Source organism: Semicossyphus pulcher, unplaced genomic scaffold (genome assembly GCF_022749685.1).
Source record: "Semicossyphus pulcher isolate SPU_LCO1_2020_fin unplaced genomic scaffold, fSemPul1.0.p SCAF_27, whole genome shotgun sequence".
In the NCBI taxonomy this organism is placed as follows: Eukaryota; Metazoa; Chordata; class Actinopteri; order Labriformes; family Labridae; genus Semicossyphus; species Semicossyphus pulcher.
The window spans coordinates 4,587,451-4,615,336 of record NW_027211701.1 but is presented as its reverse complement, the minus strand read 5'-3'; the positions used below and the strand labels follow the sequence as shown (position 1 = coordinate 4,615,336).

General features: G+C 39.1%; 2 protein-coding genes across 2 annotated transcripts; both read right to left on the bottom strand.

The window, feature by feature from the left end:
- Positions 1–2,997: 2,997 nt before the first annotated feature.
- Positions 2,998–9,590, bottom strand: LOC138604811 (elongation factor 1-alpha 1). The gene is made up of 8 exons (XM_069676807.1): positions 9,523–9,590; positions 6,932–7,096; positions 6,163–6,342; positions 5,780–6,076; positions 5,489–5,639; positions 4,374–4,630; positions 4,034–4,268; positions 2,998–3,724 (listed from the first exon to the last, which is right to left on the bottom strand). The coding sequence occupies exons 2-8, from the start codon at positions 7,073–7,075 to the stop codon at positions 3,600–3,602; spliced, it is 1,389 nt and encodes a 462-aa protein (XP_069532908.1). The 5' UTR covers positions 7,076–7,096; positions 9,523–9,590; the 3' UTR covers positions 2,998–3,599.
- Positions 9,591–10,068: 478 nt separating this feature from the next.
- Positions 10,069–21,671, bottom strand: LOC138604878 (NACHT, LRR and PYD domains-containing protein 14-like). Its single transcript, XM_069676907.1, has 10 exons — positions 21,539–21,671; positions 19,383–19,446; positions 17,647–19,282; positions 16,209–16,553; positions 14,828–14,995; positions 14,572–14,742; positions 13,280–13,495; positions 13,017–13,190; positions 11,498–11,671; positions 10,069–11,322 (listed from the first exon to the last, which is right to left on the bottom strand). The coding sequence occupies exons 3-10, from the start codon at positions 19,263–19,265 to the stop codon at positions 11,307–11,309; spliced, it is 2,883 nt and encodes a 960-aa protein (XP_069533008.1). The 5' UTR covers positions 19,266–19,282; positions 19,383–19,446; positions 21,539–21,671; the 3' UTR covers positions 10,069–11,306.
- Positions 21,672–27,886: the final 6,215 nt, after the last annotated feature.

The window sequence follows — 27,886 nt, the reverse complement described above, 5'->3', positions numbered from 1 at the left end:
ATAACTTTAAGAGACAACCTGGAGGACCGGAATGTTATCTGCACTCATTTAAAGATGTCTGTTAATAGAGATTAGAGAAAAGCTTAATTGTCGAGAGATGATAAGGGATGAGTACTGGGACTGCAGTTTGGCCAATGACTACTGCCTCCTTTGTTGTAGACAAGGACTGTTTCCTCAGTACAACCAAAGCCCAAAAAATTCTGGATTCATATTCAGATATCCGTTTACTGCAAGTGGCGATTGGGCGAAATTGAAAGCAAGGCTGGGCGATGTGGTATTCACGTCTTAATAATAAATCCATGGTACCAGCTAATAAAAGATGTATTTCCTGTCTCTGCGATCACATGACAGGTGTCTATATTAAAGTGAATGTTTCCCCACTGTTGCCAAACTTCACATTCTCTGTTGTCATTATATGAATTTAACTGTTCATTTCAAGAACCAGATAACCTCCTGAAGCTTAGACCCTTAATTATATCAATTTACTGCTATCCTTAACCAATGATGTTGGTGTCCTTAATCTCTTCAAAGATACCACACAGGAACTATTACAGTAAATATGCAAGTTTTGGCCCCTAAGCGTCAGGTATTGTATGCTTAACTTTTTAATGACAATTTATATTGCTGCCAATACAGTTCAGGACTCTTCAAATGTATTATGTCTACAGTAACAGACATCTTTTGGTTTGCAATAATTTCTGTGAAGTCAAATATTTAGCCTCCTAAATCGTGCTTGAGTTAAACAGTATAACTGGTCACAATGGAAATCAGGTAAATTTGCCAAGATACCTGTCATCATTTAATTGTGCCATTTAAGTGCAGATTGTTTTAAAAAGTCTGCAATGCGTTACCTCAAAAACAAAGTCATAATTACTTGAAAAAAGCAAGTTTGAAAAGTGAGCGAATTGCTTTACATATCATCTAGCCAAAAACGTTACACAAAATATTGGAGGCTGACCTTCGCTGTATTTTTGAGACTGATATTAATGACATGGCAGCCGATAAGGTGAAGTAGCTTGAATGAAAATAAAACGATTTCTACATTTAGTTTGAACCGATTTTGCATCAACATGACTATGCAAAGGAACTCAGAAGGCAGCTTTCTTTAAAAATATCTCTAAGAATATTAAACATGAATATATATTCTGACCCAATTTCAGATAGGGCCATAGTCTCCTCTGCAGCTCTGCTACATGTGCTGGAGACAGAGCTGAGAGTATTTTAAATTATGGATTCAATGATGTGCACTCTGCTGGACAAACTATGTGATGACATAATTTCTAAATCATACCAGAGCATTGTTTTCTGCATTATAGGTCATTAATATTGGCCAACTATTGGTCAGCCTCTAGAAAATCCCTGCATTACTTGAAACAAGCAACTTTGAAATGTCACTAACTGATTTGCATATCGTGCTGCCAACAAATCAGACAAAATGTGTTCAAATTTCTAGTGCCACAGCATATTATGTATAAGTAATGTGTAGTTAATAGGCTTAAACATGCAAAACCACAGGAGGGGTACATAAATATTTTAATATTTGATTAACTCCAAATTGAAAAAGAAAATGACCCGTCACTGGTGAGAGCAGCAGGAAGAGCCCAGCAGAAGAGACAAATGTCAGTATTGCTGTAACTTACAAAAATAAGAATGCTTATCTATGTCACAGTCAGCTTTAGGATAAGGTGCACTTTTGTTACACGCCTATACACACACATGTACACATAAGAATGCCCATTTACACACAAAACCAGCTGTGCGCCACATGTCCATCATGCTGAGGAGGACCTTAGGTACAGTCCAGAGGAAAGGAACAAGGAGCTGTTGTTGCTTATTTTCAGATCAATTATGCACCCGTCAAGTGGTTTTCTTGCTGATGACAGCCATGGATTGAAACGCATCTTGAATGTCAATTCTTGGTTTAATGTTTTGTCAGGATTTGCGTGTTTTAGCAAAACACTTTGTTTTGGTTCAGAACAGATACCCTGAGAGAAATGTTCAAAGATCTTACTTGTATTGCATTTGGCATTTTGTTGTTCTGTTTTACATGACAGGAAGATACCTTGTTAAAATAATCAATTTTTGCTTTTTTTTCATACAATGTAATGTGGGATTGTTTGCTTCACTGAAGTGGACATGCTGCAGAATGTATTCCTGTTGCATGGTACAGAATAAGGTGATCAGGTAGAGGAAAGTGGTTCTCTCGAAGCTGTTGGAAATTAGCTATAGCGCCACCAGCTGCAGGTAGATACTACTCATAAAGCATCCGAAGCCTCAGTGGTGAGTACTCACCATTAGCTTGCAGTACCTCAATGCATTCTGAAGACCCAAAAATCAGAATATATGTGAAGGACGCCTGGGTCGGTTTGCTGTCAAGAAGTGGATTTTACTTTCCTTAAGATATTTAAACATATTTTGCATGAAGAGGTTGTCATATCCAAACCTATCTATAACTGAGAATGAATGCCATGTCATTAAGACAAATCACTATTTATGGTTCAAACTGATTGCATCAGGAGTCAAGAAATGACCTTATTTCTGATATGAAGTCTACAATGAGTAGTACATACATTATATCGGTGCCTTGCTCTTGTGGTACATGTTCATCTCCATATCTACAATTTCCTGAAAAGTGCATTAGGTTGTGTGCAGAAATGGTTGTCTTCATTTTTCTCCTTGTAAATGTAAATCAGACTTGAGGCATTTTGTGTTTTTTTTAATTCAGCAATCTTTTTGCTACTGGGCATAAAACAGGCCTTTGACATGTTAACATTCTGTCTCGTTAATTTATTTAAATTATGCGCACATATTTACACACTAGTAATAATCTCAGTTAGATTTTTGAGGCCTGTAATGTTATGAAAATGCAAGTGAACTTTTACTCTCGTTCATCAATAAAGGAAATTCTATGAAGAGTTTGTTGTTTGCTTTTTCAAACAGGTAGGTTCTTCAGTAGTTTGTGTTCAAACTTGGCAAAGATACCAGGAACAAAGGCACTGTTTTAACATCTTTACTTTCATGAAAGTATGCTCACAAATAACAGCGAGTAAGGTGCATGAATTAAACAGTAACATGTAACATTTAACAGTGCAACTGCGAGGAAGCTGAAGTCAAGCAAAGTGCTAGGCATGAAGATCTCAGGTTACAGACAGTTACAGAAGCTTGTTTCTCTAAGGTGCAAACAGGGAACAAGCGAGAAGCCAGTCTACCTCTGGCTAGTTAGCATATCTCTTTTAGAGCTAGAACACAGAGCAAACTTGAACAAAAGAACATCTCTGCTTTATTACTATTGATAAGCAGCTAAGTCTGTTGGCTAGATCAACGAGCAGCCTACTTCAAACTACAACAGCACACAACCAGAGAGCGATAATGCAAATGTGTTGTGTTGTTTTGCCACGGACTCTGTGACAATGAACCTTACATATAACAGTGGTAACATGTTAATCACTAACAGTGTGCAAGTCATTTTTTTTCCTTCGTCTACTTTTGCGATGCATTGTGATAATAGACCAGACGCTGACGATGGTGTGCAGAAGGTGCCGGGTGCGAGTGTGTCTTCGCCCACGGTGAGCGTTCGGGGCAGCAGCCCAGCACAACGTTCATTTGGTCTTCTGTGCCTTCTGTGCGGACTTGGTGATCTTACCGCTTGTGGGGGCTTTCTTTTCCACGCCTTTGATGACTCCCACTGCCACCGTCTGGCGCATGTCACGGACAGCAAATCTCCCTGTGGAGGAATAATGGTTTAAGCATTTGTTGTGGGGGTGGGAGGACGGGGGGTTGTTGTGTTAGAAAACATACTTCCAAAGTATTAAAAAGTACAATTGTAGTTAATTGTTATTAATTGTAAGTGTTATTAATTTTAGTTCTCAACATGAAAACACACTGTGTTTATCTAGAATAAAAATCTCAATTAATATGTAGAACAAAAAGTTATTGCAATGACTTTGAATTCATAATCACCTTGAAAGGAACAATAAATCATATTTTCTTTTTGACCCTCATAAGAAATCCCTCTGCTGAGCAGACAACTTACCCAGTGGTGGGTACTCAGAGAAGCTCTCCACACACATGGGCTTGCCAGGGATCATGTCCACGATGGCAGCATCTCCAGACTTCAGGAACTTGGGGTTGTCTTCAAGCTTCTTGCCAGAGCGACGGTCGATCTTTTCCTTTAGCTCTGCGAACTTGCATGCTATGTGCGCAGTGTGGCAGTCCAGCACTGGGGCATAACCAGCGCTGATCTGGCCAGGGTGGTTCAGGATAATCACCTGGACGACACATAAAGTCATGTGACGAAACAGAGACTCATTAGCATGTTGAATATATCACCAGCGAAATTTTTGTCAGTATCCAAGCTAACTCTGTATGCAGACCTGAGAGGTGAAGCCAGCTGCCTCCTGTGGCGGATCGTTCCTGCTGTCTCCGGCCACGTTACCACGGCGGATATCCTTGACAGACACATTCTTGACATTGAAGCCAACATTGTCACCAGGCAGCGCTTCAGTCAGGGCCTCGTGGTGCATCTCTACAGACTTGACCTCAGTGGTCACGTTGACTGGGGCAAAGGTCACCACCATGGCAGGTTTTAAGATTCCTGTCTCAACTCTGCCCACTGGTACAGTCCCAATGCCTAGCAGAAAAACAATCAACTTTAAAAGTGTGCTTGCAACTGCTTGTTTTGTATAATAAGTAGGATTTTCCAAGAAAAATAAAATATAGACTTTTACAAATATAATATAATATAATATAAATCATCACTTATGGGCCTCTATACATGTGTGTTGGTGAGTGTGTGTGCAGACCCTTGTGAGTCCCTTCCCTCTGCATCTATTCTGTTGTTTTGCTTTGCACGGGACGTTTTCAGGAGGGGCGCTGTTGTGGTTCCCTGAGCCAATCACAGCGTATAGGTGAGTGTGGGAGTGGTTCAAATTAGCATCTGGGCCCCATTCAGACTGGTGAACATGACAAAAGAGCGATGCAGAGTTGGCCTTCTTTCTGTTGGACAGGTAGGTGCCTCAAACTGGGTAGGTCAAGCTAACCGGCGGTTAGCATGCTAGCGCAAAGGTAACCATGATGCTGGCGGTGTTAGCTCAGCCGGGTGGGCATGTTCTTGCACTAGACAGTGAGAATGAGCTTCTGGTGACGAAGAGCCCAGGAGGAGGGACCCAGTTTAAATGTGTTGTTGACAAAATACAAGGAAAAATCGTACTTATTATACCTTTAACTGATAGTTCCAGCTTTAACAAGATGCATGATGATGTCTATAAAAGGGTTCTCTGAAAACAGGACAGACTCTCACTTGGGAATTCTTTCCAGAGCTCTATCAGTTCTGCTCTTTTTGTCAAAACATGCTCTCATTCCCAAAATACTTTTTTAACAGAAAATTCGGCACCCCTCACACTTAAAAGGAACTTGATAACTGGAGCATTTACACATTTAGAATTAGTTCTTATCAGCCTTACAGCTACCCACATCAACACCTCCTCACCTCCAATCTTGTAGACGTCCTGCAGAGGCAGGCGGAGGGGCTTGTCAGTGGGGCGTGTGGGAGACTGGATGGCATCCAGAGCCTCCAGCAGTGTGGTGCCTGAGGCATTACCATCTTTGCGGTTGATCTTCCAGCCCTTGAACCAGGTCATCTGTGGAGAGGCAGTTTTACTGTGACAGCTAACAATGAGGTGGAGAATTAACGGTTTAGTATCAGAGAACTAAACAGCCACACTCCTTCTGTTGATTAAGACATGCTGTCTTTATTGCTGATATATCTGGGAAAACTCACATTAGGGCTGGGCTCCAGCATGTTGTCTCCATTCCAGCCAGAGATGGGCACGAAGGCCACAGTGTCAGGGTTATAACCAATCTTCTTGATGTAAGTGCTGACTTCCTTCACAATCTCCTCATAGCGCTTCTGGCTGTAGTTGGGCTCAGTGGAATCCATCTTGTTAATGCCCACAATGAGCTGCTTCACTCCCAGGGTGTAGGCAAGGAGGGCATGTTCCCGAGTCTGCCCGTTTTTAGAGATGCCAGCTTCAAACTCGCCCACACCTGCTGCTACAATCAGCACGGCACAGTCGGCCTTAAAGCAGTGAGAAGAGAAAAATGATCACCTGCTTAAGTTCTTTCCCTCTCTACCATGCAGTTTTTAAAATCCTACTCTTATACCTGAGAAGTCCCAGTGATCATGTTTTTGATGAAGTCTCTGTGTCCTGGAGCATCAATGATGGTGACATAGTACTTGCTGGTCTCAAACTTCCAAAGAGAGATGTCGATGGTAATGCCTCGCTCTCGCTCTGCCTTCAGCTTGTCCAAAACCCAGGCATATTTGAAGGAACCTTTTCCCATCTAGGGGATGTTAAAGAGAAAAAAAGATACACTGTGTAACTTAAAAATGTTTTTATCACAGGAGCTTATATGGATGCTTCTGTCCAAAACTTCTCCTAGTGCCACAAAGTCCTTTTTTTACTATGCATAATATGCAATCATTAATCAATAAAACTCTGATTATAATATATGTGCATGCTGGCATCTAAAATAGGCTCTACAAGACAATATAAAAGTACATTTGTCTGAGTTACCCTTCAAAATCCCAGAGGATGGAGGCAAAGATGATGAAGTCATGTATATCATGTAAGTCATTATAGTCAGCATGTCAATAGCATTACACCTCATAGCCACTAGATGAAGAACTTTTTATAAAGGTTTCCACCTATAGTAAATGTTCATCTAGATTTTGAAATAAAATAAAAAAAGATGAATTATGTTATGCAGGCTATAGACAATTCATAATTTTCAACCATTACTTTTCCAAATGTTCTAGCAATCAAATAAAATACAAATCTGAACAATGGCACAGAAACAGATTTGTTAGACAAGACATCTATTTACACAGAGCATAATACTGCTATGATAGAATACAGTATGAGTTATTTACCTCAGCAGCTTCCTTCTCAAACTTCTCAATAGTTCTCTTGTCGATGCCGCCACACTTGTAGATGAGGTGGCCGGTGGTGGTGGACTTGCCTGAGTCAACATGTCCTATTACCACAATGTTTATGTGGAGCTTCTCCTTCCCCATTGCGGCTCACCCTGGAAGATGCTGGAGTATCCCAGTAAACAAATATCAGTAACACGCAGTAAATAAGACAAAGAAGCCAGACCTGTGCAGCACCATCACACTTCCAATGTGTGTCTATAAACAGTAATTATTTAACCAGTGGTGTTAGAGCTACAGGGAACTTGACACGTCCATTGTACAAACTAAATAATGGCAGATTAATTAACCTGCAGAGAAGGTTTTTTGTTCAAAAGCTACAGTACTGTCAATCTAACACGTCACCGCTGTGAAGGCTGAGCAAGTTCAACCTTTAATATGTAAAGGACAGCAGGTTTTTATATCTGCAGAGGCAAAACATGAAGGACAAAAAGGGATGACCTGCATGATAAAGTTGGCTTTGATCAACTCAACGTGGCATCAAAGCTTTTATTTAGCCTTAATACTGATAAACTCAAAACATTTGAAAGCATCACAAAATGTCCAGTAACAGAATTTCACATGGTAAAACACTGCTAAATACTTAACAAGCTCACTTAGGTATACTCAGAGACATAGCCAGAGGTGCATATACTAGGCACACACACCACGTGCACCATGCCTCTTCCGTCAGGCGTGAAGAAGTGTACAACATGCCTGCGGTACGGCAGTTTTTATAGCCTATAGTCTCTTTTATTCAACACTGTGAAAATTAGTACACTATTTCTGTTGTTTCAGTTGGCTTTAATAGATGTACAGTTGTACAATACACTTATTTTCCCATAATCCTTTAGGACAAATTTAATTTTATGTATTTGTTCTGTGCAACAGGTGAAATTTGCCCTAGTTGTGGCTATTGTCAGGATTGCCTCAGGGAGAGCATCATCCAAGCCTGTCTAAGTTGTATGAATATTACAGATTTATTTGAAAGAAAATGTTACATACAAATAAATTCGATTTTGTACATTACCTTAGTTTAGTTACTTCTGTTATATTGTTATATTTTATATATAATGTGTATATCATGCCTACAAGTGTAGGCATGGTATCAATTCCACTACAGGGGAGACTTCTGCAAAATGCGTTGGAAAATATTTTAGTTTAGATTTCAATATGTTTTTGTTATTATTTCTATCTCTTATCTTATGTTATGTCACTGTTGCACAAAACTGTGCAGTGTGTTTTTTTAAGTATGCCTTAAGAGTTAGCCATGAATTGTCTGAAATAAAGTTTAAAAAAAAAGATTACTCTCATATCTGCCTTGCATACCACTGTAACATACGGGACTGCACCACCATTACAGTAACAATCTATTTAGCACCTCGTTATGTCTGATAACCTTGGTTAACCTGTGGATATCAAAAATGTAGCCTAGTCTTTGCTAGCTTATAAGTAACAATGGAGCCTGCGCCATATTAACGAACTACTTAGCTTTTAAGCTGTAATGGGGCCATTTCGCTCCAATGTTAACCTCGAAATAGCATTTGATATTAAATAAACCCCTACCGTCTACTTCTTGTTTATGAAGATAATAAAAGTTAACGTTAGCTAGCTAGTAGATAAAGCTGGCAGCGTTGGTTGACTGTTACGTCACCCTCACTCTGTAGCACGCGCCCACGATACGCGCACGCGCACTTTCGGCTAGCTCAGCTTATTTCAAAACGTATTGAATTTATCAGACTGCTCCTACATCAAACTGCTTACTATTATAATACATTTTAGTCTAATGGGAAATGAGAAATGGGTTATTAGACTGTTTGCTCCGTCAGGACATATTAGTACAAGATATTAACAGAAAGCGCCAAAGTTTGACTATATTTAGTCTATTTTCATAGACAGCCATTCTCTACACAACATCTTACAATACTCCTTACACCTGCTATTCTCATGATGATGTCGTTTTAACATGACATCATTGAATGAATGACTGTACAAGTCCACATAAACCTCCTTCAGTTCATTTGAATTTCCTAATAAAAGAAGTTTGATTGTCGTAAAATTGTCTAAAACAGACATGTATGCGAGACAATGCCGCAATAAACAAGCAGTGACCATTACTGCAGAGGCAAGGGCGTTTTGGAAATGTCAGCATGTCTCAGCATCCACCCTGCAGACAGTTGCACAGCAGCACTGTTTATTTTCTTTTAGCAGCAGCATTATGAGAGACAGAGAGGATTCCCGCATGACTGTCAGCTTGGTTATTTATCTGCTGAAACTGCGCCATATAGGCCTAGGCAGCAAACAGCCAGCAATAGTGCCATTCCACACCCCTCTGCACTTTTTGGCACCGCTTGGCTTGATCAAATTACCATGACATCAAAACCACACAGCACTCAACTATCAATTTGTGCTCTCACTATGATGCACTTACATAACAGCGACAACAAACGTGACTGGAATAACGAGCCCTTTGCAAAATGCCTGTTTTAGGATGCGGACAAAATGCATGTTAGTTGTTATTTTGTTACACTGGAAAAAGCCCTATAGCTTACCTTTCCCTCAGAGGTGCGTTCACTGCGATGACACAGGAGATGCTGCCTGCTGTGCTGCACTGACAGACGCAGCAGAGATATCGCTGTGTCAACTGGCGTCAAACGCGTCATTGACTGAAATTACGAGGTTTGGCCACTAGATGGAGCGCTGCTCTAACACAAAAAGGACGTGAAGCTGAGACACAAATGTAATATGAAACGTTCAATGAAATAAGGAAGGAATATTTTGAAAAGGTTGACTCTTACATTTTAGCTTTCATGAAGCTTAATGACCTTCAAAGCTAAAAATACCCCTGAGAGAAGAAGACAGGCCATATCTTCCTGCCTATTTTGTATCAACATGCCACAACTGGAGTGACAGTTCATGACCTAGACCTACACAAATAACATACATATACATACATGGTACTTATGCATATACACTTAGATTTTTTCTATTTCTGTTTTGGTAGTTGCTTACATATCTCCTTTTGTTCAATTAAGTGTTCCTTAAACTTTCATGCCAATTAAGCATTTCAATTATAGACTGAATTGAATCAGACCGAGTACTGCATAGAGGAGTTTATTTTGTGTTCATGGTGATATTTTTTAATCTCTGCATTACAATAAAAGGTTAGTGCATAATAAAAAGAGAAAATGCATGTTTACACATATATAGATGCACATCAGAAGACACATATCAGATGCAAGGCAACTCAAAGTTTTTTACAAGAGCAGAAATACATTAAAAACAAGACATTAAGAAAGCACAGAAATTTCATTTAAATCACAATATTCATAAAAAAAGAAAAAAAAACAATAAAAAAATTGCATTAAAAATACAAACAAAAGAAAAAAATGAATGTATGCAAGTTTTAAATTGGAAAGCTTCAGAAAAACAATAATGTTTGAGCCCTGATTTAAATGTGCTGAATGTTTTAGCAGACCTTGGGTTTCAGGAAGCTTCTCCCTCAGGTGGAAACCATTAAAACTAAAGTCTGCTTCACCTTCCTGCCTTTGGTCCTGGGAACACGGAATATACCTTTAACAGATTAGCTGAGGGGGTCTGGATGCTTCATAGAGTACAAGTAATAGACATGTAGTTCAGCCCAAGAACATTTAGACCGTTGTTCACAATTATTACGATTTAAAATGTATAGTCTTACTCACTGTAAACCATTGCAGTGATTTTTTAAGATTACGATTTGCCTTTAATGACAGAGACAGACTGAAGATAGACATGAAATACAAGGGAGAAAGAGACTGGACGACGTGCAGTGAAGGGTCTGTGTCGGAAACGGATCCTGGTAGTACCCGCTATATCAGGTGAGCTACCAGGGCACCCAACAAAGCAGGGATTAAAAGACAGGTGTAATGTAGAAAATTCTGGCACTTAAACTCTCTATTTGTTCAATGCACTTATTAAGCAAGCAAATTTAAGGGTCAGTATACTGTATCCTGCAGGCACATATTTATTAGTAGGCACTTCAAACATACACTGGCTCTCACTTTTCTCAGGTGCAATGCACTGCGACCTCATAAAATACAGGTAACAAAGAACTAAGGCACTGCATAAAAACATGAAAAGAAAGCTCAAATATATTTCTAATTATTGATAGATCTTTGACTTTATATTTTTTTGCTTATATTTACATATTTTTTGAAAATAATTTATTTAATAAGTAGGTAAAGCTAAAAAATTAAGCAAAAGTGGAATGAACAACACTTTATATTGTAACTAAAATATATTCTGGAATAATGTGGGCCACTTTTTTTTTCCTTGTGCGTGTTTTCAGTTGCTCTCCTCAGTCTGCCGAGACACTGAAAGATAAAAATATATAAGACAGGACAAATGAATGCTTCTGGGATTCAGCCTCAAAGTGAGTATGAGTTCATTTGCAGACAGAACTATACTGGTCATTTTACTACTACCTGTTTTACTACATCATAATGAAAACAAATGCATTTTATAAAAACAACTAATAATGGTACTCACTCTGTTGTATGTAAGGTGTATTTCTGGTTCTTTTTTAGCTCTGTAAGCACTCTGATTGATGAATCTTCCAGGTTGTTGCCCATCAGGTGTAGCTCTGCCAGGTATTGGGGGTTTGACTTCAGGGCACTGATCAGGAACTGAATGCTCTTGGAGCTCAGGCCGCAGGTCCTCAGTCTGGTGAGAAACGCAAGTACTTTAGATGACACCAGACACCACACTACAATATGACAAGACTTTGCAAGTAAATATTTGGAGATATTTAAATAGTTGTAAGTATGTAATTTACTTGTGATCAATAAGTGAGAGGATAAGACCTGACAAGGTTTTCAACTTATTTTCAACTTTAAGTTCTAATGTCTAAATGTTGAGTATATATATTTTGCCTTCATCCTGGATATGTTATTTCAACTTTACTCTCAACATTTCAACCTTATTCTCTTTTGCAAGAAAGTCAACTAAAAGAAGTTAGACAAACTTTTTTTTTTTTTTACAAAGACACAACTTTATATTTGGTAGTGGTATTTCTAAGAATCGAACTTTACCTTGCATATTGGTCAGTATAGTATTTAAAAACACAACTTTTCAGTCGGCTTGCTTTAGTTATTGTTATACATCTGTAGTAGGATGGAGGTCTATTCAAATATCTCTGTTAATATAAGTGGTCTGCATGCATTCCTAATCTTCCACACAAAAGCATACCACCTAATGCTTATCTCCTACAATATTTATAATATATAGTAATAGAGGGAAAATTCAGCATTGAAAAACACCCAAAGAATATGTTGCCGTTTTATGAAATAAGTTTTAAAGTAATAATCTTGAAGATTTTCATTTAAATAAATGTCTGTTAAATCACAATCTATCGCCGAATGAGGTAACACAATGGTGACTGATCCTATGGCTCACTGATGAAAGCCATTATGGACTGGGTGTCTGTGGCGACTTTCACGGACAAAATCCGAAGCGGCGCCCAGTTAGTGACGCGTTTTCCATCACCCAGCAGTGGTTGGTCTGCCAGAGAGGGTAGGTGGAGCTAGGCGGCTGCTTTTCCGGTCTCTACTGTTTACTTGCAATACTTGCAATCTACTATGGCTGAACAAACAAAGAAAAGATCGATGACTACAGATACAACTTCAAACATAAGTGGAAATCCAAAGAAAAAGAAACAAACTCGACGCTCAGATGAAGGCAAACAGTTTAAAGAGGAAAGTGACCCTCGGCGAGGAAAATTAAGAGTTACAACCGGAGCCAACCGTGGACGTCACATGAAACACTGTCTGGATAACTGGGAAGCGTGTTCCCGCAATTACCATTTATCGCCATAGGTGCCACCAAAGAGAACGAAACTGAGATCTAAAGATTACAACTTTAAAGAAGCTGCCTGGTCATGATTATTAAAGTAGCAGCACTTACTTTATGGCTATGAGTTACTAGGATGCATTTTTTAAACTGATATTAAATAACCCTTTCTTATTTGGTGAGGGGTATACAGTTTATATTACAAATAACAAACACTCACGATAATTTCTCTAGTTTACATTGGGGGCTTTTGATTCCCATACAGAGCTTCTTCACTCCCTTATCTTGAAGGTCATTGCCTGACAGGTCGATCTCACTGACAACGTTCTCCTTTGAAGCAAGTCCCACTGCCAGCTCTGCACAGCAGTCATCAGTCAGGCTGCAGTGACTCAGGCTGAAACACAGCGTTAAAATGTTATAGTTCACTGTTTCTGACATAGCAACATCTGTGTTGTGAAGAATTGTGATTTGAAATAGATTTACTTGAGAGTTTTCAGGTGGCTGTAGGGATTCTTCATTCCACCTGAAATCTCTTTGACCCCCTTGTCTCCGAGGCAGTTCAAGCTGAGGTCGAGCTCCTTCAGCTCGACCGCCTGCCAGTCGGATTTCTGCATCCACCCGCTGTACAGCTGCGAGACTGAACACAGGACCTTAGCCAAATAACTGCAGCCCGTACTAGTGATTCCACATCTCGAAACACTGTAGAGAAATTAGAAAAATTTCATTTATCAATGGTTATGGGATATTCAGTAAAAAGTGAAAGTATGTAAGTTTAATAATCTTATATCAAGGCAATATAAGCTTAATTATCTTCTTTTAACTAACAACTGAGATTGTATTACTAGTTCGGATTAACTTAATGCTTGAGACTAGAATAAGCAGAATTAGGAAGCTGTCTGACGATGCCTAAAAAAGCTTCTTTGTCAAAGTCAGAAGTTCTTATTTCAAGCGGTTTTTCCTTTTCATCTCTTCACATTATAAGAACAGATAATGAAATGAAATTCAGTTTTATTGTCAATCTTACACAACAATTAAGTATTCCTTTAGCTGACAGAACAAAGTCAAAACACTTCATTTCATTTTTGCACAAGATGGTGGATGATTCATTTCTTTCTTTAAGCATGCAAATGTCATTCATACTTTTTCAAACATTTCATGTGAATTACTTTTTTTACAATATGCTATTTTTCTTTGAGTAAATTTGGGTAAATGGCCTTAGTTCATTAGGGCTGCCAGAGCATCAGATGCTACATTTGCGCACATTTTCTTACATATTGAGAAATTCATTTTTAAATAGTTTCTTTATGTCAAGACAAATGTACTTGTTTTAGTGTCGCTGTGCTGGTTTAAGATATATATTTTCTAAACTTATAGGCTTATTTCCAGACAATAATACCAGCTATTGCTACATTTCAGCACATGTTCCTGCATATTAAAAAAATATTTCAGAAAATCTCTTCTTTTAGCAGACAAATATACTTGTTTTTGGTCTGGAATCACTATTTATGGGACATCTGTGGGTTCTTGACAGTTTAATTTTTTCAAAATATCTTGTAAAGTAATACTTTCTTATTCTATTGGCAGGTTATTCTGTACATTTAAGGAAATGTTTCACTTGTATTGTCTTGTTTTTCAGAGCTGACTTTTTAGCAGTGAGTACAAGAGCATTTGAAGCTGAACACTGCAGAAAACAAATCTTTTATTCTGTAAGAACACATTTTTTTATTTAGTTAGTAAGTTATAAGAATAGAAAGAGAAGACCACGGCTTCCTTACTTCAGTTTTTCCAGACTACACCATGCGTACATGCCCTCGCAGATGAGCGCAAATCCTACATCTTCTAAGCTGTTGTTGCTCAGATTGAGTTCTACCAGACTGCTGGATTCAAACTTTAGAGCTTCCCCGATCCTCCCACAGCTTAACACCGTGAGACCGCAGTGGTACATCCTGCCACACAGACACAAAGAAACCTGGATTAATGAGAAATACTTTACAAGCCAAACTGATGCACATATATTTATGCCATACTCACTCCAGCTTTGTCATCTGTGTTACATCTACTTTCTTAAAGAGCTCATTGGCCCCCTTGTCTCCGATCATATTGATGCTCAGATCCAACACTTTCACGTGGCCGGGGTTCCTCTGCAGAGCTGAGGCCAGATAAAAGCAGCCAGTGTGCTCAATGTTGCACTGTGACAGTCTATGAAATATGACAAAAAAACATAACAGAAATGCTTTAAATGTAGAGCTAACTTATATTAAAACAATCAAATGAGCTGCAGCTTTGCAACTTGTGTCACAAAATGTGGCCCAATTAAACAGAAATGTTCACATACTTTGAAATAGTAGGAATTATTCTATAAGTCCTATAAGTATAGTAACTACATCACTGTTTGCCGTAAAAAAAAAAAAAAAAAAGTAGAACTTACATTACATTAGAGCTGCACAATAAATTGCATTTTCATCATTTTCGCAATATTAGCATTCGTAATAAACACGTAAAAAATAAACAAGAAAACTTATTTCATGTAAACAAGCCATGCTTTCACACTAAGCGTGCAAACATTTTACCTCATGGATGCAGCCCTGGGTATAATGGCCGTGCTTTCACATGATGTTTTCTGATGTTATCAGATGCAGCCCAAGCTAGCAATCAGCTACCCTCAGACTAATTGCTGTCAATTAAGTGGTGAAAAAAAAACGTTTTGGATGTATTTTGGATTCAGGAGGAACATGTTGCAAACACAGGTATTGCAAACATGCAGAATAGCACATGCTCGCAGATCTTTTTTAATATCGTGCAGGCTTACATTATATCATTTTATATCTTCAGACAGTTTTTTGGATTCATCAAACATTTTGCCTACAGTCGTTCCAAATGATTTAACGTAACGTAAACAGCTACTGCTTGTTCTTGCTAAAGAAATATTAATGGAAATAGTTAGTTTGATTTGATGGTGGATGCAATGGTGTAAATTCCTATCCTTGTAAACTAGTGTAAAATGCTTAGAAATTTCTGTTTAGTTTACAAGTGTACAATGTACAAGTATGGACAGCTGTAATCACAAGCCTGGGTCTTGTGATTTCAGGACATGGCTGATACAGAATGACTGCTTTATACCAACACAGGTATTTAGCTGCGCAAATTACACACACTTGACTCAAAGGTTTGTCTGGACTGTTCTGCTAATAACACCTGACCGTGACTCAGCAGCTCTAATTGTTTTTCTTTTCTTTTCATTTTTGTATTTCACCAGTCAAAAAGGTCGTATCAGTGCTATTATATTATCAATACAATTTCATGTCCAAATAAAATTGTTATGATGAGAAACATTCTGCATTTCTATTATTTTAAGATCCACTGTTTGAGGAAAAGGGAGAGTGCAAAGGTAAGTATATTTACCGACACCTACCTAAGAGTTTCTAACCGGCATTCTGGTGATCTCAAACCAATTGCAAGATGCTGCACACCTTCATTCCCTATGTCGTTGTTGCTGAGATCCAGCTCAGTCAGTTTCTGGGACTCTTTCAAGGCTTTGGTCAGGTATTTACATGCTTGAGAGCTTACTCCACAGCCCTTCAGCCTGAGAGTTTTCAGCCTGCTGTCTTCATTGCTCAGCCCCTCTGCAAGAGTCTCGACTCCACTATCGCTGATGCTGTTGTAGCCCAGGTCCAGGTCTCTCAGGTACGACTCTCTTGTGCTCAGGACTGCTGCTAAGGCTGGACAACTCTTATATGTCAGGTTACAGAAGCCTAGCCTGCAAGGAGACACAAGTCAAGTTATGGGCAGAAAAAATGATAAGGCAGGTTGTTTTTTTTTAACACTAAACAGGACAGTGATTTGCTGACAATGACGCCTGTAGATTATCCAAAGTAACTGGGACATTGTTTCTGGCAAGTTAGAAAGCTGCTTCAATTCTCAGGTGTTTATACAAAATATATGCACAAACCAAAACTCAATTTGCTTCAGATGTATTAAAGATGTGTCAAAATCCTAGACTGTATAAAAAGTGGCCTCTTGGTTTAAAAAATGAAGGCAATGCAGATAGGTTACCATATACCTTTTTCTTATGACCAGCAGGGGGCGACTCTACTAACTCAGTTTTACCTCGGTACATTTTTCTAATCAGTTTATGGTCTCAAATGCTATTTTCAGGTCTTGCGACCATTATTTTATTGCCTGTGTCCGGAGGAACAGCTCTGCTAAGCAACCTGTCCAGATCATAAAGAAATTTAAAACACTTTAAAACTCAAGCCTTTTTACGTGTTCTGGCCTCTGTGAAATGGTCTATGGTCAGCCTGATTCCCTCTGTAGACAGGGCATGGAATTTGTTTTGTGACCTGTTTGGTGCCATTGTAAACAAGCACTCCCCTGTCAAGAAAATGAGAATTAAAAAAATCGATAAATGCTGCTGTTTTTTGTCTTGCCTGTTTTTCACATGCTTGTGTAGGCTTCGCCTATCTTGTTGTATTGCCTGTTACTGTTTGCCTGCTAGCTACCTGCCCAATGCTTGTGTGCTAGACTGCATTCCATGTATGTACTGCATGTTGTCAATGTTTTACTGCTGCCTTTTTAACTTTTGACATTTCCTTTTTAGCCCTTAGCCCCTCTCCCTCAAGAGGCTTTGCCTTATGCCAGGCCGCCATTGTAAATAAGAATTTGTTCTTAATGACTTGCCTGGTTAAATAAAGGTTGGATAAATAAAAATACATTGATGCAGAGTGATGTTCATTGTTCAAATTATGGTTATAATTATTCAGGGGAAGCTAACACAAGAAAAAAAAATCATTAACATCTAAACATCCATAGTTGTGTGCATATATGATAGAGATCAGAGAGTTCAGACTTACTTGGCTTTCTTGGACTTCAAAATAATGGTCAGGCTCCTGAGGAGCGTCTCATCACTTCTTACATCCACTTGCATCTCAAAACTATCCCTCATCCCTTCAAAATTTGTGCTCCTTTGGATCATAAATGTCCAATGCATGGGTGTGAAACCTTGGATTGGAGAGAAGCCAAACTTCAGAAAGAACTTGACTTCGTTCAGTAAAGCCTGGCTGTCGTACTCCCTCAGACAGTGGAAGAGACCCACAGCATTGTAGGACAAAATGTCCTGCAGGATCTTCTTCTTTGTGTAGTCAAACAGCAGATCAACGGGCTCCAACGTACCGCGTTCCTTTATGAGGCCAAAGATGAAGCGGAGGAAGACATCATACGTTCCCTCAGTACTCTGAAGCGCCTGGTCCACAAGACTCTGGAGAAGGTCAGACTCTAAATGACTCGCCTCGATCGTGTCCATTTTAGCGCATGCAGCAAAGAACTCCTGAATGCTGGCTTGGCCGAAGCGAAACACTGTGGTGTTGTGCAGCCCCCTCTCTTCTGTCAACACAAGTGGACACTCTTTGGAGAAAGCCGACGCTTCCTCAACAGTTATGTCACACTGTATAAGATCATCCGCATACAGAAGATTTTTCTCTCCCATGCCGAGCAGTGCCAGCTCCTTCAGCTTCTCGAAAACAGGCAAGTTTGACTCCTCGACCAGCTTTGAGTAAATCTGGGTTAGATTCAGAGGGTTGATTTTATACCCACTATCTGCCGTGACGTGATTCTTCAATACTTTTGCAATGATGGTGCAGATCGGAGGTATCTGACAAAGGAAGTACAGACTCCTGGATATTTTCACGTGGTCGATGGCTTTGTAGGCCAAATCATTATTAGCAAAAATAGTTCTGAAGTGCTGCTCCTTCTGTTTATCACTGAACCCTTTAATCCCTGTCTCTTTAAGCAGATAACAATCAGGGATCTGTGATGCTGCCGCATATCTAGTTGTTATCCATACATGAGCGTTAGGAAGTAAATTCCCCTTGATTAGATTGGTCAAGATAATTTCCACTTTGGACACCTCAAAAACATCACTCACAGTTGGACATTTGAAGTTTAGTCGGGTATTATACTCATCCAATCCATCAAGGACAAACCACACGTTTTTTTTATCTAGGCTGGAAGCGTCGAGATCCTTCAGTTCAGGATAAAACATCCGAAGAAGTTCAATAAAGCTCACTTTATGTATGAGCACATTTAACTCCCAGAAGGTGAGAGGAATCAGAAGGTGGATGTTGTGGTACCCTTTCCCCTCGGCCCACTCCAAAGCACAAGTCTGCACTGTTGTGGTTTTGCCAATTCCAGACACTCCTAAAGTGATGACCGTTCTTTTGCTGCTGTTGTGTTGGCAGTCACATGATAAAATATCGGCAAGTGGGACGGTTTGAAAAACAACCCAAGTGTGTAGGTCTGAATTGTCGACGTATCTAAATTCATGCTGGTGTAAACTAGGCAATGGGTAGCCGTGCTTGAGATCCCGATAGCAAAGTTTCGAAGGAAGCAAAGACCTTTCAGAGTAAGCTTGATTCAGTTTCTGATATTTGTTCTTCAGGGTGGTTTTGAGTCTGGTTACGAGATCGAGATCCATCTCACAGACAGCAATTCCTGAAAAAAAGGAAACATTGAGGGTATAAAAAAATTGAGATGAAACTTAATGTTCAGTTACACAATTTAGCAATTGTTGCCTTGATTGTGATAGTCTTACTTCCTAATCAGATGATGACATTAAAATGTGTCTCCAGCAGAGAGAAAAACGTCTGTTCGGGCTCCTGTAGGGGAAGAGAACACAAAAACTTTAACTCATGCTGGTTGCATTCATTCCAAAAATTTTCCACAACAAAGTTTTACTGTGCAAACTCTTAATGCAGCCAACCTGACACAGCACCACAGAGTGCCAATAGCTGCAGCAGAGTGCCAGAGGATTCCAGTGGAGGCCACAGAGTGCCAGAGGACGGCAATTCATGCAGCCTATGTTGTTTTTATGTTATCTAATATTTGTAGGTGACTGTTATAAAAGACATTCTTACATAAGAGTACATTTGTGTTGCTTTCTATTTTAAATTGGCAAAATCAATCAATGAATCATCAGCTGTGGAACTTATTAGATGTTCTGATACCTTTTTTCTTTCTGACTTCGATTCTGATACCTAAACTTAAAAACAATCAACATGACTAACGTTACACTCTCTGCTAGCACCACACTGTTGTTGTTTGTTATAAGGATGGGCATTTCAAGCAAAAATACAACTTCAAATTCACTGGGAACTATTCGGCCATTATTCAAAGACCTGAATCTCACAGCGCTACACCTGCTTCACCAACACCTGGCAGTAATGCTTTCTTCTTTGGTTATTTAATGGCAGTTAGCAAACAGCTTTCAGAGGCACTACAGCCACCGTCTGACAGTAGTACCGCATTACAACCAGGCACTGGTAGAAACATGAAAAAATATATTTCTAAGATGAGATAATACATCTTTTATAAATGAATGACCGAACCCTAGTTGGTTATCGGCACATGTTCATTTACCTAAAAACCAGTTGACTTTTTGGGAGGCTAAGTGGTTGTGCTGTAGGATTGGTGCATTGACTGGCATCCTGCCTATTTATGATAACATATTAAGCAGTATCTCAGGCACATACCGATGAACAATTCTTGAAGTAAAAACCTAAAATAAATGTAAAACAAAAATAGAACATGTGCTCGACAACTGCCACTAAAACAGTAACCAATATGTTTAAAACATATGTAGGAAAAGACTTACTTGGACTTGTATTAAGGTTTAGTGTTGATGATCTACGTATGAAGTTGAACATTAATTTATGTATGAACATATGTGACTCATTCTGTTAATAGTCACAGCTGCAGGATGTGGATGCAAGAAGAAAAGTGGATGCCGGTTGAATCATATCAATCATATGATGATATGATGGGTCAGTTTCAGTTTTCATACCAGCTGCTACAGTATTTCCAAAAGTCCCCTTTACACTGCGAGAGTTTGAGCCTACACATCTCAAACCCTTACATCTCTTGCAGAAACCACGAAAAGTTTCCCCTTTTAATTATGCAAAATAAATATTTGAAATCCCCCTGTACTAGCAGAGCAAAATAAATGAACCAGGAAATTGTTATGACGATGATTTGGTATAACATTATATTTGGTGATGATACTGAAACTACTGATGATATATTTTCCTAAGGCATGTTTTCTGAAGCATCATGGTTTCATCTTCATGAGGGGTTTTGCCCAAATCGGTTTTAACCTTACAGGTGGTAAAAATATCTAAGGTTAGGGGTCTCTAAGCAAACTTTTTTTTTAAAATAATTGTTCTTTTAACAAATCTAGTTCTTACTGTAGTATAAAGTAAAGTTTAAGTCCTTCTTATCGGTGCTTTCTGCATTATTTGATAATAGCACCGTTATTGCCACTGCTGCATTGATTAAAGCTCAAAACAGAAAATAGTAATAATAATACACTATTGTGGTGCTGTCAACTTCCTGCGTCATGTATACGTCAACGGGCGTTTTCATTCCAGTTTGAAGAAACGTTTTATCTGCTGATCCACAGCAATTGTAAAATATAACTTTTAATCCAATAATGCCAAAGAAAGATATTTTAAATCATAATTAAGCAGAATATGGCTTAGTAAGCGAAAGTAATGTTTGTGCCCCTTCCTGAAAAGAATAGCTAGTCGCTAACGCTAAACCTACTAAAACCGACTAAAACTAAACCAGCTTTGTACGTCTTTAACACAGTTTAGCCAACGTGCACTGTTGACAGACAGTAGGCTGAGTGCTGTTGACAGTCATAACTCTATTTATTAAACACAGGATTACTTCGTGAAACATAGCGTGACTTACCAAAAACTCCAGTCCTCAGCTCTTCTTGAGCAGAGACGAGAAAAGGGCGAGCGTTACTATAACATCAAATACAAAATGTCAAAGAAAAATCCGTGCGAACCTTTAAATTCATGAAAGTGCTGTGAAAACTACATCCCTGAGTCCACGACCTATGCGAGAGGCTGAGGATGAACACTAATCAGGAAGTGGAATAGACGTGTCTTTGGTCTTAACTCGCACAGACTTCCATGTGCTTCTCTGCGTGCTGCCCCCTGCTGGTCAGGGCTGTCTATGGCGGCGTTGAACAGCCAAAATCCAGGCTTACGTGACTATGACTGAAACATGAAAACATGCACTATAAATTGGAAATAAGAATAATGTAAGTGTATTTTCAACTGTTTAATCCAGGGAAGATAGGAAATAGTCTAAACTAATTGTTTACATTTTGTAACCATCATACATAAAGCACTAATATTCACTGAGAATAAAACATCACCATGAGCTGGTTTATTAATGGTCAATGGGGCCTCTTTTGCCTTTTGCAAAGTTATTTCTATATATATTTAAAGTGTGCCTAAACACATACATTGTGATACATTTCTGCAATGCTGAAGATATTATCAATCCATTTGAGGAGAAAATAATGCTATATCTTCTACCAAGGATGCATGGCATACCCTTTTGTTTGAACTGACCCTATTATTTTGGTAACATCATAATCAGAATCAGCTTTATTGGCCAAGTATGTGGGCACAAACAGAGAATTTGACTCCGGGTTTTCTTCGCTTTCAATGTACAGACACACATACTAAACAGACATACTAAACTTAAAAACAAGGACAGGTTAGACAAGGTAATACAGACAGTTAGACACAAAAAACTAAATCTAAAACTACTTTATACACACCTAGACAATAGACAATAGAGAGTGCAAAGTTGCAGAGACAAATATGGTTGTGAATCAGGTTGTTATGTACAAGAGGCGGTTGTCGTATTTACAGTATTTACAGAGAATGTGGATTGACCTTCGATGTAGTGATAATAAGAGGGTGAATTAATCAATGACAATAAATAATAGCTGACATATTTCTCACGCACAGTGGATGTTTGTATAACTCGTCGTGTCAGAAGATTTCATGATGAATAAAGATACCGGTGCTGTGCCTTGCATGTGCGTATAATGCGCATCCTGTCGATCCTGCGTCTGAACAGTGACATAAAAAATTCAAATAAACATGACAAAAAGTTCTGCCCCAATGTCATTAAAAGTTGTATTTTCAAGGACTTTAAATTAATGTTTAAGTGTGAAATAAAAAAATAAAAAAAGTGAAACAGCCAAAACTCAACATAGAACGTAAAAACACAGGACGCACGCGGAGGAGTCTTCAAGAAGACAGTGTATATTTTTATACATCATTAATAATAATAATAATAATAATAATAACAATAACAGAAGATATCATTTATTTATTATTATTAAACTGACAGAGACACTCAGTGATCCTCGATCTGAATGTGAGTGTAGCCATGAGTTAAACTATAAAGACGGCCTACTTGAATCTAAAATATACATTGCTGTAGAGTCACAGGAGAAAGAATAAGAAAATAAATGAAGTCATAAGAATTATTTTATAGTTGTTGTATTATATCTTATTAAACATTCAGTGTTTTTTGTTGCATTTACTTCAATAGCAAAGCCTCACGCTGACTGTGTGTTTGTCTCTGCTGCAGTGTGATGTGCCGTTCCACCTTCAAGACCACGACTACTGCGGAGGAAGGACAACCTCTGCACGCCGTGCAGAGAGTTCAAGGCCCAGAGCTCACAGACAGTGTCCATGCTGCAGGGACGACCAGGTGACACATCTGATTTTATATTTTGTCTCAGTTATTCACAATGTAATCTTCAAGTAGAGAATTAGACAACTCTACAGAGTGACTGTTTTCAATACTGAATTTTTCGGGACACGATCTTCGAAATCAAAATTAGGGTGATGGGGACATCAGGGAAAGTGCAACTATGCAGGTTTTACTTTATAGCCTAATAATAAAAATAAAAGACAGTAAGAGAATAAACTTGTATACTGTTATGGAATTTTAAACCTTCTATAGTCATGTGTATGTGGAATGATATGGAAGTTTGAATTCAACTGTAAAATGATACTTTTACTCAAATGTTCCATAAAATGGTTAAGTAGCAGTTTAGACAAAGGGTATGGATAGATAATGTCTTCAGACGTGTGTCATGTGTTCAGCTAATATTTAAAAGTTTCGGCAATGAGCTTAAACATTTAAAAACCAGTCACCCTTATGTCAGTCTAAAGGTTTCACCTCTAACATTATAAAATAACTATAAAACAGACAGAATCTGTAAAGGGTCTTTTTTCTTGACAAAGTCATCCTTTCTCACATGTTGTAAAAACTTGACTGTGGCCTGACATCCTCTCGTGTGTTGCTGACCTTCCCCAGATCTCAAACCCGACGCAGCAGCAGCTCCTGCTGCCAGAGTGTCCCAGAAGAGGAAGCGGACCTCAGTGACCCGTCCTTCTGCAGAACGTTCAGCAGAGCTGATCCGTCTTCCTGCTCCTCAGGCCTCCATCTCTCCTGATGAGCTGCCGGCGGTGTCCAGTGTGGCCCCCGGCCCTCCACTGATCCACCAGCAGATCTACCATGATGTGGTAGACGACATGCTGAGGTATGTTTGTGTTTAAAATCAAAACCTTTTCTCTCCCTACATCTTCACTCCATTTATTTTTTATCTCATCGTTGTGATTTAATTTCTGTCTCTGCTCCTCACAGATTCAAGAATGGCCGGCATCATCCGTACAGTTTAGACCTCGGATGGCGAATGAAACAGAAGCTCCAGGAGCGACTGGACTTTTATATATGAATATATACATCTGTAAATATGTAAATATTGAAGTTTTAAGTCGACTCAATGAGTCAAACGACTCACAGCAATGCAGCCGCCAACATCAGCCTCAACCTCCACAAACAACATGAAGTCCAATGCTCCATCCTCCACCTTAAGCCTCTTCCTGTGAGATTAAGAAGCTCTCAAACCACAGCCTCAACAAACCTCCAGCCAGCAGCATGTCTACCTCCACCTACATCCTCTGACATGCTAAATTCTATGCTCCACCTAAAGATGTGTTCACACTCATGATGCCAACCTCCACCGACAGCCTCTGCCAGCAAACTTCAGCTGTGGCCTCCACCTGCAGATTGTGTCAGAATGCTGCAGTACAGGCCTCCACCTCAAACCAAAAAGAAAGCCATTGCCTCGACCTGAAGCCGACACCTCACAGTCGGACAACCGCAGCCCATGTCTCCAGCTGGATTCTCTTCTTGCAACCTGCAGCAGCCGCCTCCACCTCCAACCTCTGACTAAACACACAGCCATCTGAAGCCTGAGCAAGCAACCTACAGCTACTGCCTCCACCTGCACATTAAAAAGATAGCTTCAGCCAAAAGCTAGATCCAAAGCCTCCTTCAGCAACAGCTAGCTCTCACCACCACCTGCACATTGTGGTCCAGCTGCAGCCTGAAGCTCCACCTAAAGCCTCCACTTGCAACCTGCAGCTTCTGCCTCCACCTGCAGATGATGTCAGAAAAACAGCAGCAAAACCCTCCAACTCAGCCTCTATAACACTCTGACTGCCGCTACCTCCTCCACCTGACAAGTGTGGAGGACAGCTGCCACCTGTGCCTCCAGCTACAGCCTCTTCTAACAACATGTCTTCATTGCCTCCACCTGCAGACAGCTGAAGTAACCTTGACCTAAAGCCTCTGCCATTATTGCAGCCGCCTCCACCTGCAAATTGTAGCCAAGAGCTGCAGCATAAACCTTCACCATAACCCTCTACCAGCAACTTGCATCCGCCTCCACCTGCAGACAGGTGAAGGAGAACCTTCGCCTAAGCTATTAAACTCCACCAGCAGATTCTGGCAGATAGCTGCAGCCCAAAACCTCTTCTGCCAGCAAATAGCTCCACCTCCAAATCATGGCACAGTTGCAGCAAAATAGCACAAAGAGTACAGTCTAGAGCTTTAATTAAGTATTAAGTGACACAGGAAAAGTAATAAAATCTCAGTGATAAGTTATAATATCTCGTTAAATAATTGAGACCAAAAACCTTGAAACAAGTTAAATGCTTAAACATAATAACTGAAATAGAAATAAAAAAAATAAATAGGCATAATTGCCTTAAATTAAAGATATTTCACCTTTATTAGATTCACTTTTTGCACGAAGGGGAGTAATAGACAATACAGTAAAATATGAACTATATTAAACATATATAAATTAACTATATTAACATAAATAAAGGTTACAAGAGCACAGAATATATAGGGAGAGAAACAGAGATACAGAAAGAGAGAGAGAGAGAAACAAAAAGAGAGAGAAAGAAAGAGAGACAGACAAATAGACAGACAGCTGGACAGACATACAAGCAGTCAAACGGCCCAGCCAGCTAAAACAGTAGATTTAAGTGAGCAAAAGCTGAAAACATGCCTCTAAACAGTGCTCATTTTAACGGGCAAAAGTTATGAGTATCAGCAAAAGAATGACACTGTCAGCATGTAGAGAGTCTGCTGAACGTGTAGATGTATTTTTTTTTATGTCTGTGATGCTAAATATGTGGACCCCACAGCAAAATACAAAAGTGCTTCCAAGTGGTTTGTCCGAGGAAGTTGAAGTCAAGTTTAACATTACGGTAGATGGAGAGTTTTTTGGCGCTCCTGTTGCTTTGAAGCTCATTGTGCCAAAACTGTTGATCTGTTTGTCTTCAAAACCTAATCAGTGGTAGAGGAGAAGATTTCCAACATTTTGAGGGTAAAATTATGTGTGTGGAGTGAAAATTGTGGGCTGAAGAGCAATTTGTCTGGAAGAAATTTGAAATATTTTAAAGATCCCTCACACTCTAATTTTTAAATCTTCCACTCTAGCCCTGAACATTCCGCGCAATACACACTAATGTTAAAATCTGAAAAAGGCTAAAAACTGCATAAAACCAAAACAGTGATGATTCAAAAACTGTAAAAGAGAGCAAAAAGCTGAATAAAAGTAAAATAGTAGAAAAAATTTTGAACATTTTAAAGCAAAAATGAAGTCTGTGAGTGAAAGTATGCTAAAGTTGTAGCATTACAAAGTTGAATGAGTTGAAGTGAAGTTGAAGATTTTTCCCATCTGTTTTCATTGTACAAAAAATGTTGAAAAAGCGGAATATTTGAAAAAGTATAAAAGTTAAAAATATGAAAAGTAGTTGCCGGAATGTCCTTAAAAAGCTGAACATTTTAAAAGTTGAGCGGTTTCTGTAGCTGAAAGTATGCAGAAGTAGTAGAAGTCCAAAAAACATACAGAATAATAAAAGAATAACAACGGAACTAGAAAAATTGCATTTCCTTGCAGAAAATGCGTGGGAATGCTGAAGCTGAAGGCTGAAATGCAATTGCAAAAAACTGCTGAAAATGCAAAACACTGAGGAAAATGCAGGAATGTGAAATAAACTGCAGGAAGCTGTTGAAAATATCTAAAAGGTGAGGACAATTAGGCAGAATGTGAGGAAAATTAAGCTCAAAGTCAGGAAGAAGAAGCAGAAGGTGTGGAAGAGGGAGCTGAAGGTGCAGAAGAAGAAGCTGAAAGTGAGGGAATAGAAGCAGAAGTTGAGGAAAATAAAGTTGAAATGGAGGAAAATGTAGTTAAAAGTGATGAGGAGGAAGCGGAAAGAGAGGAAGAAGAAGCTGAAGGTGTGGAAGAATTAGCTGAAGGTGTGGAAGTAGCTGAAGGTGAGGAAGAAGTAGTTGAAGGTGAGGAAATAGCTGAAGGTGAGGAAGAAATGGGGAATAGAGAGAAAGAAAGAGGGGGAGAAAGAAAGAGAGACAGAAAGAGATAGGGAGAGAAAGAGAGAGCGAAAGAAAGAGGAGACAGACAGGCAGCTGGAGAGAGATACAAGCAATCAGCAGTCAAACAGCCTAGGCAGCTAAAACAGTAGATGTAAGTGAGCAAAAACTGAAAACATGCCTCTAAACAGTGCTAATTTTAAGGGGCAAAAGTAATGAGTATCAGCAAGATAGATAGATATGCAACGGTTATTTGATAAATCAATATTTGATTTATAGTTGGAAGTAAACAAATCTAATAATTGATTGATCCTTTCTGTCTTTTGTCAAGTAAAAATGCCTTGCTTCTTAAGTGTAATAAGTTGCTTCTTTTCTTAAAGTAAATAAAGAGTTTGGATCGTGGTTCCTGCATTGTCGGGGTAATGCTGCACCACGCAGCCATCAGACACCGTGCTCAGGAACGACCTCCCCCTATCAAATAAATGAAGCAAAATCTCTTAAAAAATGACGCTGGAGTCATGAAAAAGC

Excerpts from the sequence above, each read along its gene's own strand:
- LOC138604878 (XM_069676907.1), bottom strand. The coding sequence starts at position 19,265 with ATGGATCTCGATCTCGTAACCAGACTCAAAACCACCCTGAAGAACAAA. Across the intron at positions 13,191-13,279 it reads AGCCACCTGAAAACTCTCAA|CCTGAGTCACTGCAGCCTGA; the intron begins GTAAATCTATTT and ends GCTGTGTTTCAG. Across the intron at positions 11,672-13,016 it reads TGTAAACTAGAGAAATTATC|ACTGAGGACCTGCGGCCTGA; the intron begins GTGAGTGTTTGT and ends GTTTCTCACCAG.
- LOC138604811 (XM_069676807.1), bottom strand. The coding sequence starts at position 7,075 with ATGGGGAAGGAGAAGCTCCACATAAACATTGTGGTAATAGGACATGTT. Across the intron at positions 4,269-4,373 it reads CAGCTGGCTTCACCTCTCAG|GTGATTATCCTGAACCACCC; the intron begins GTCTGCATACAG and ends TGTGTCGTCCAG. Across the intron at positions 3,725-4,033 it reads CTCTGAGTACCCACCACTGG|GGAGATTTGCTGTCCGTGAC; the intron begins GTAAGTTGTCTG and ends ATTCCTCCACAG.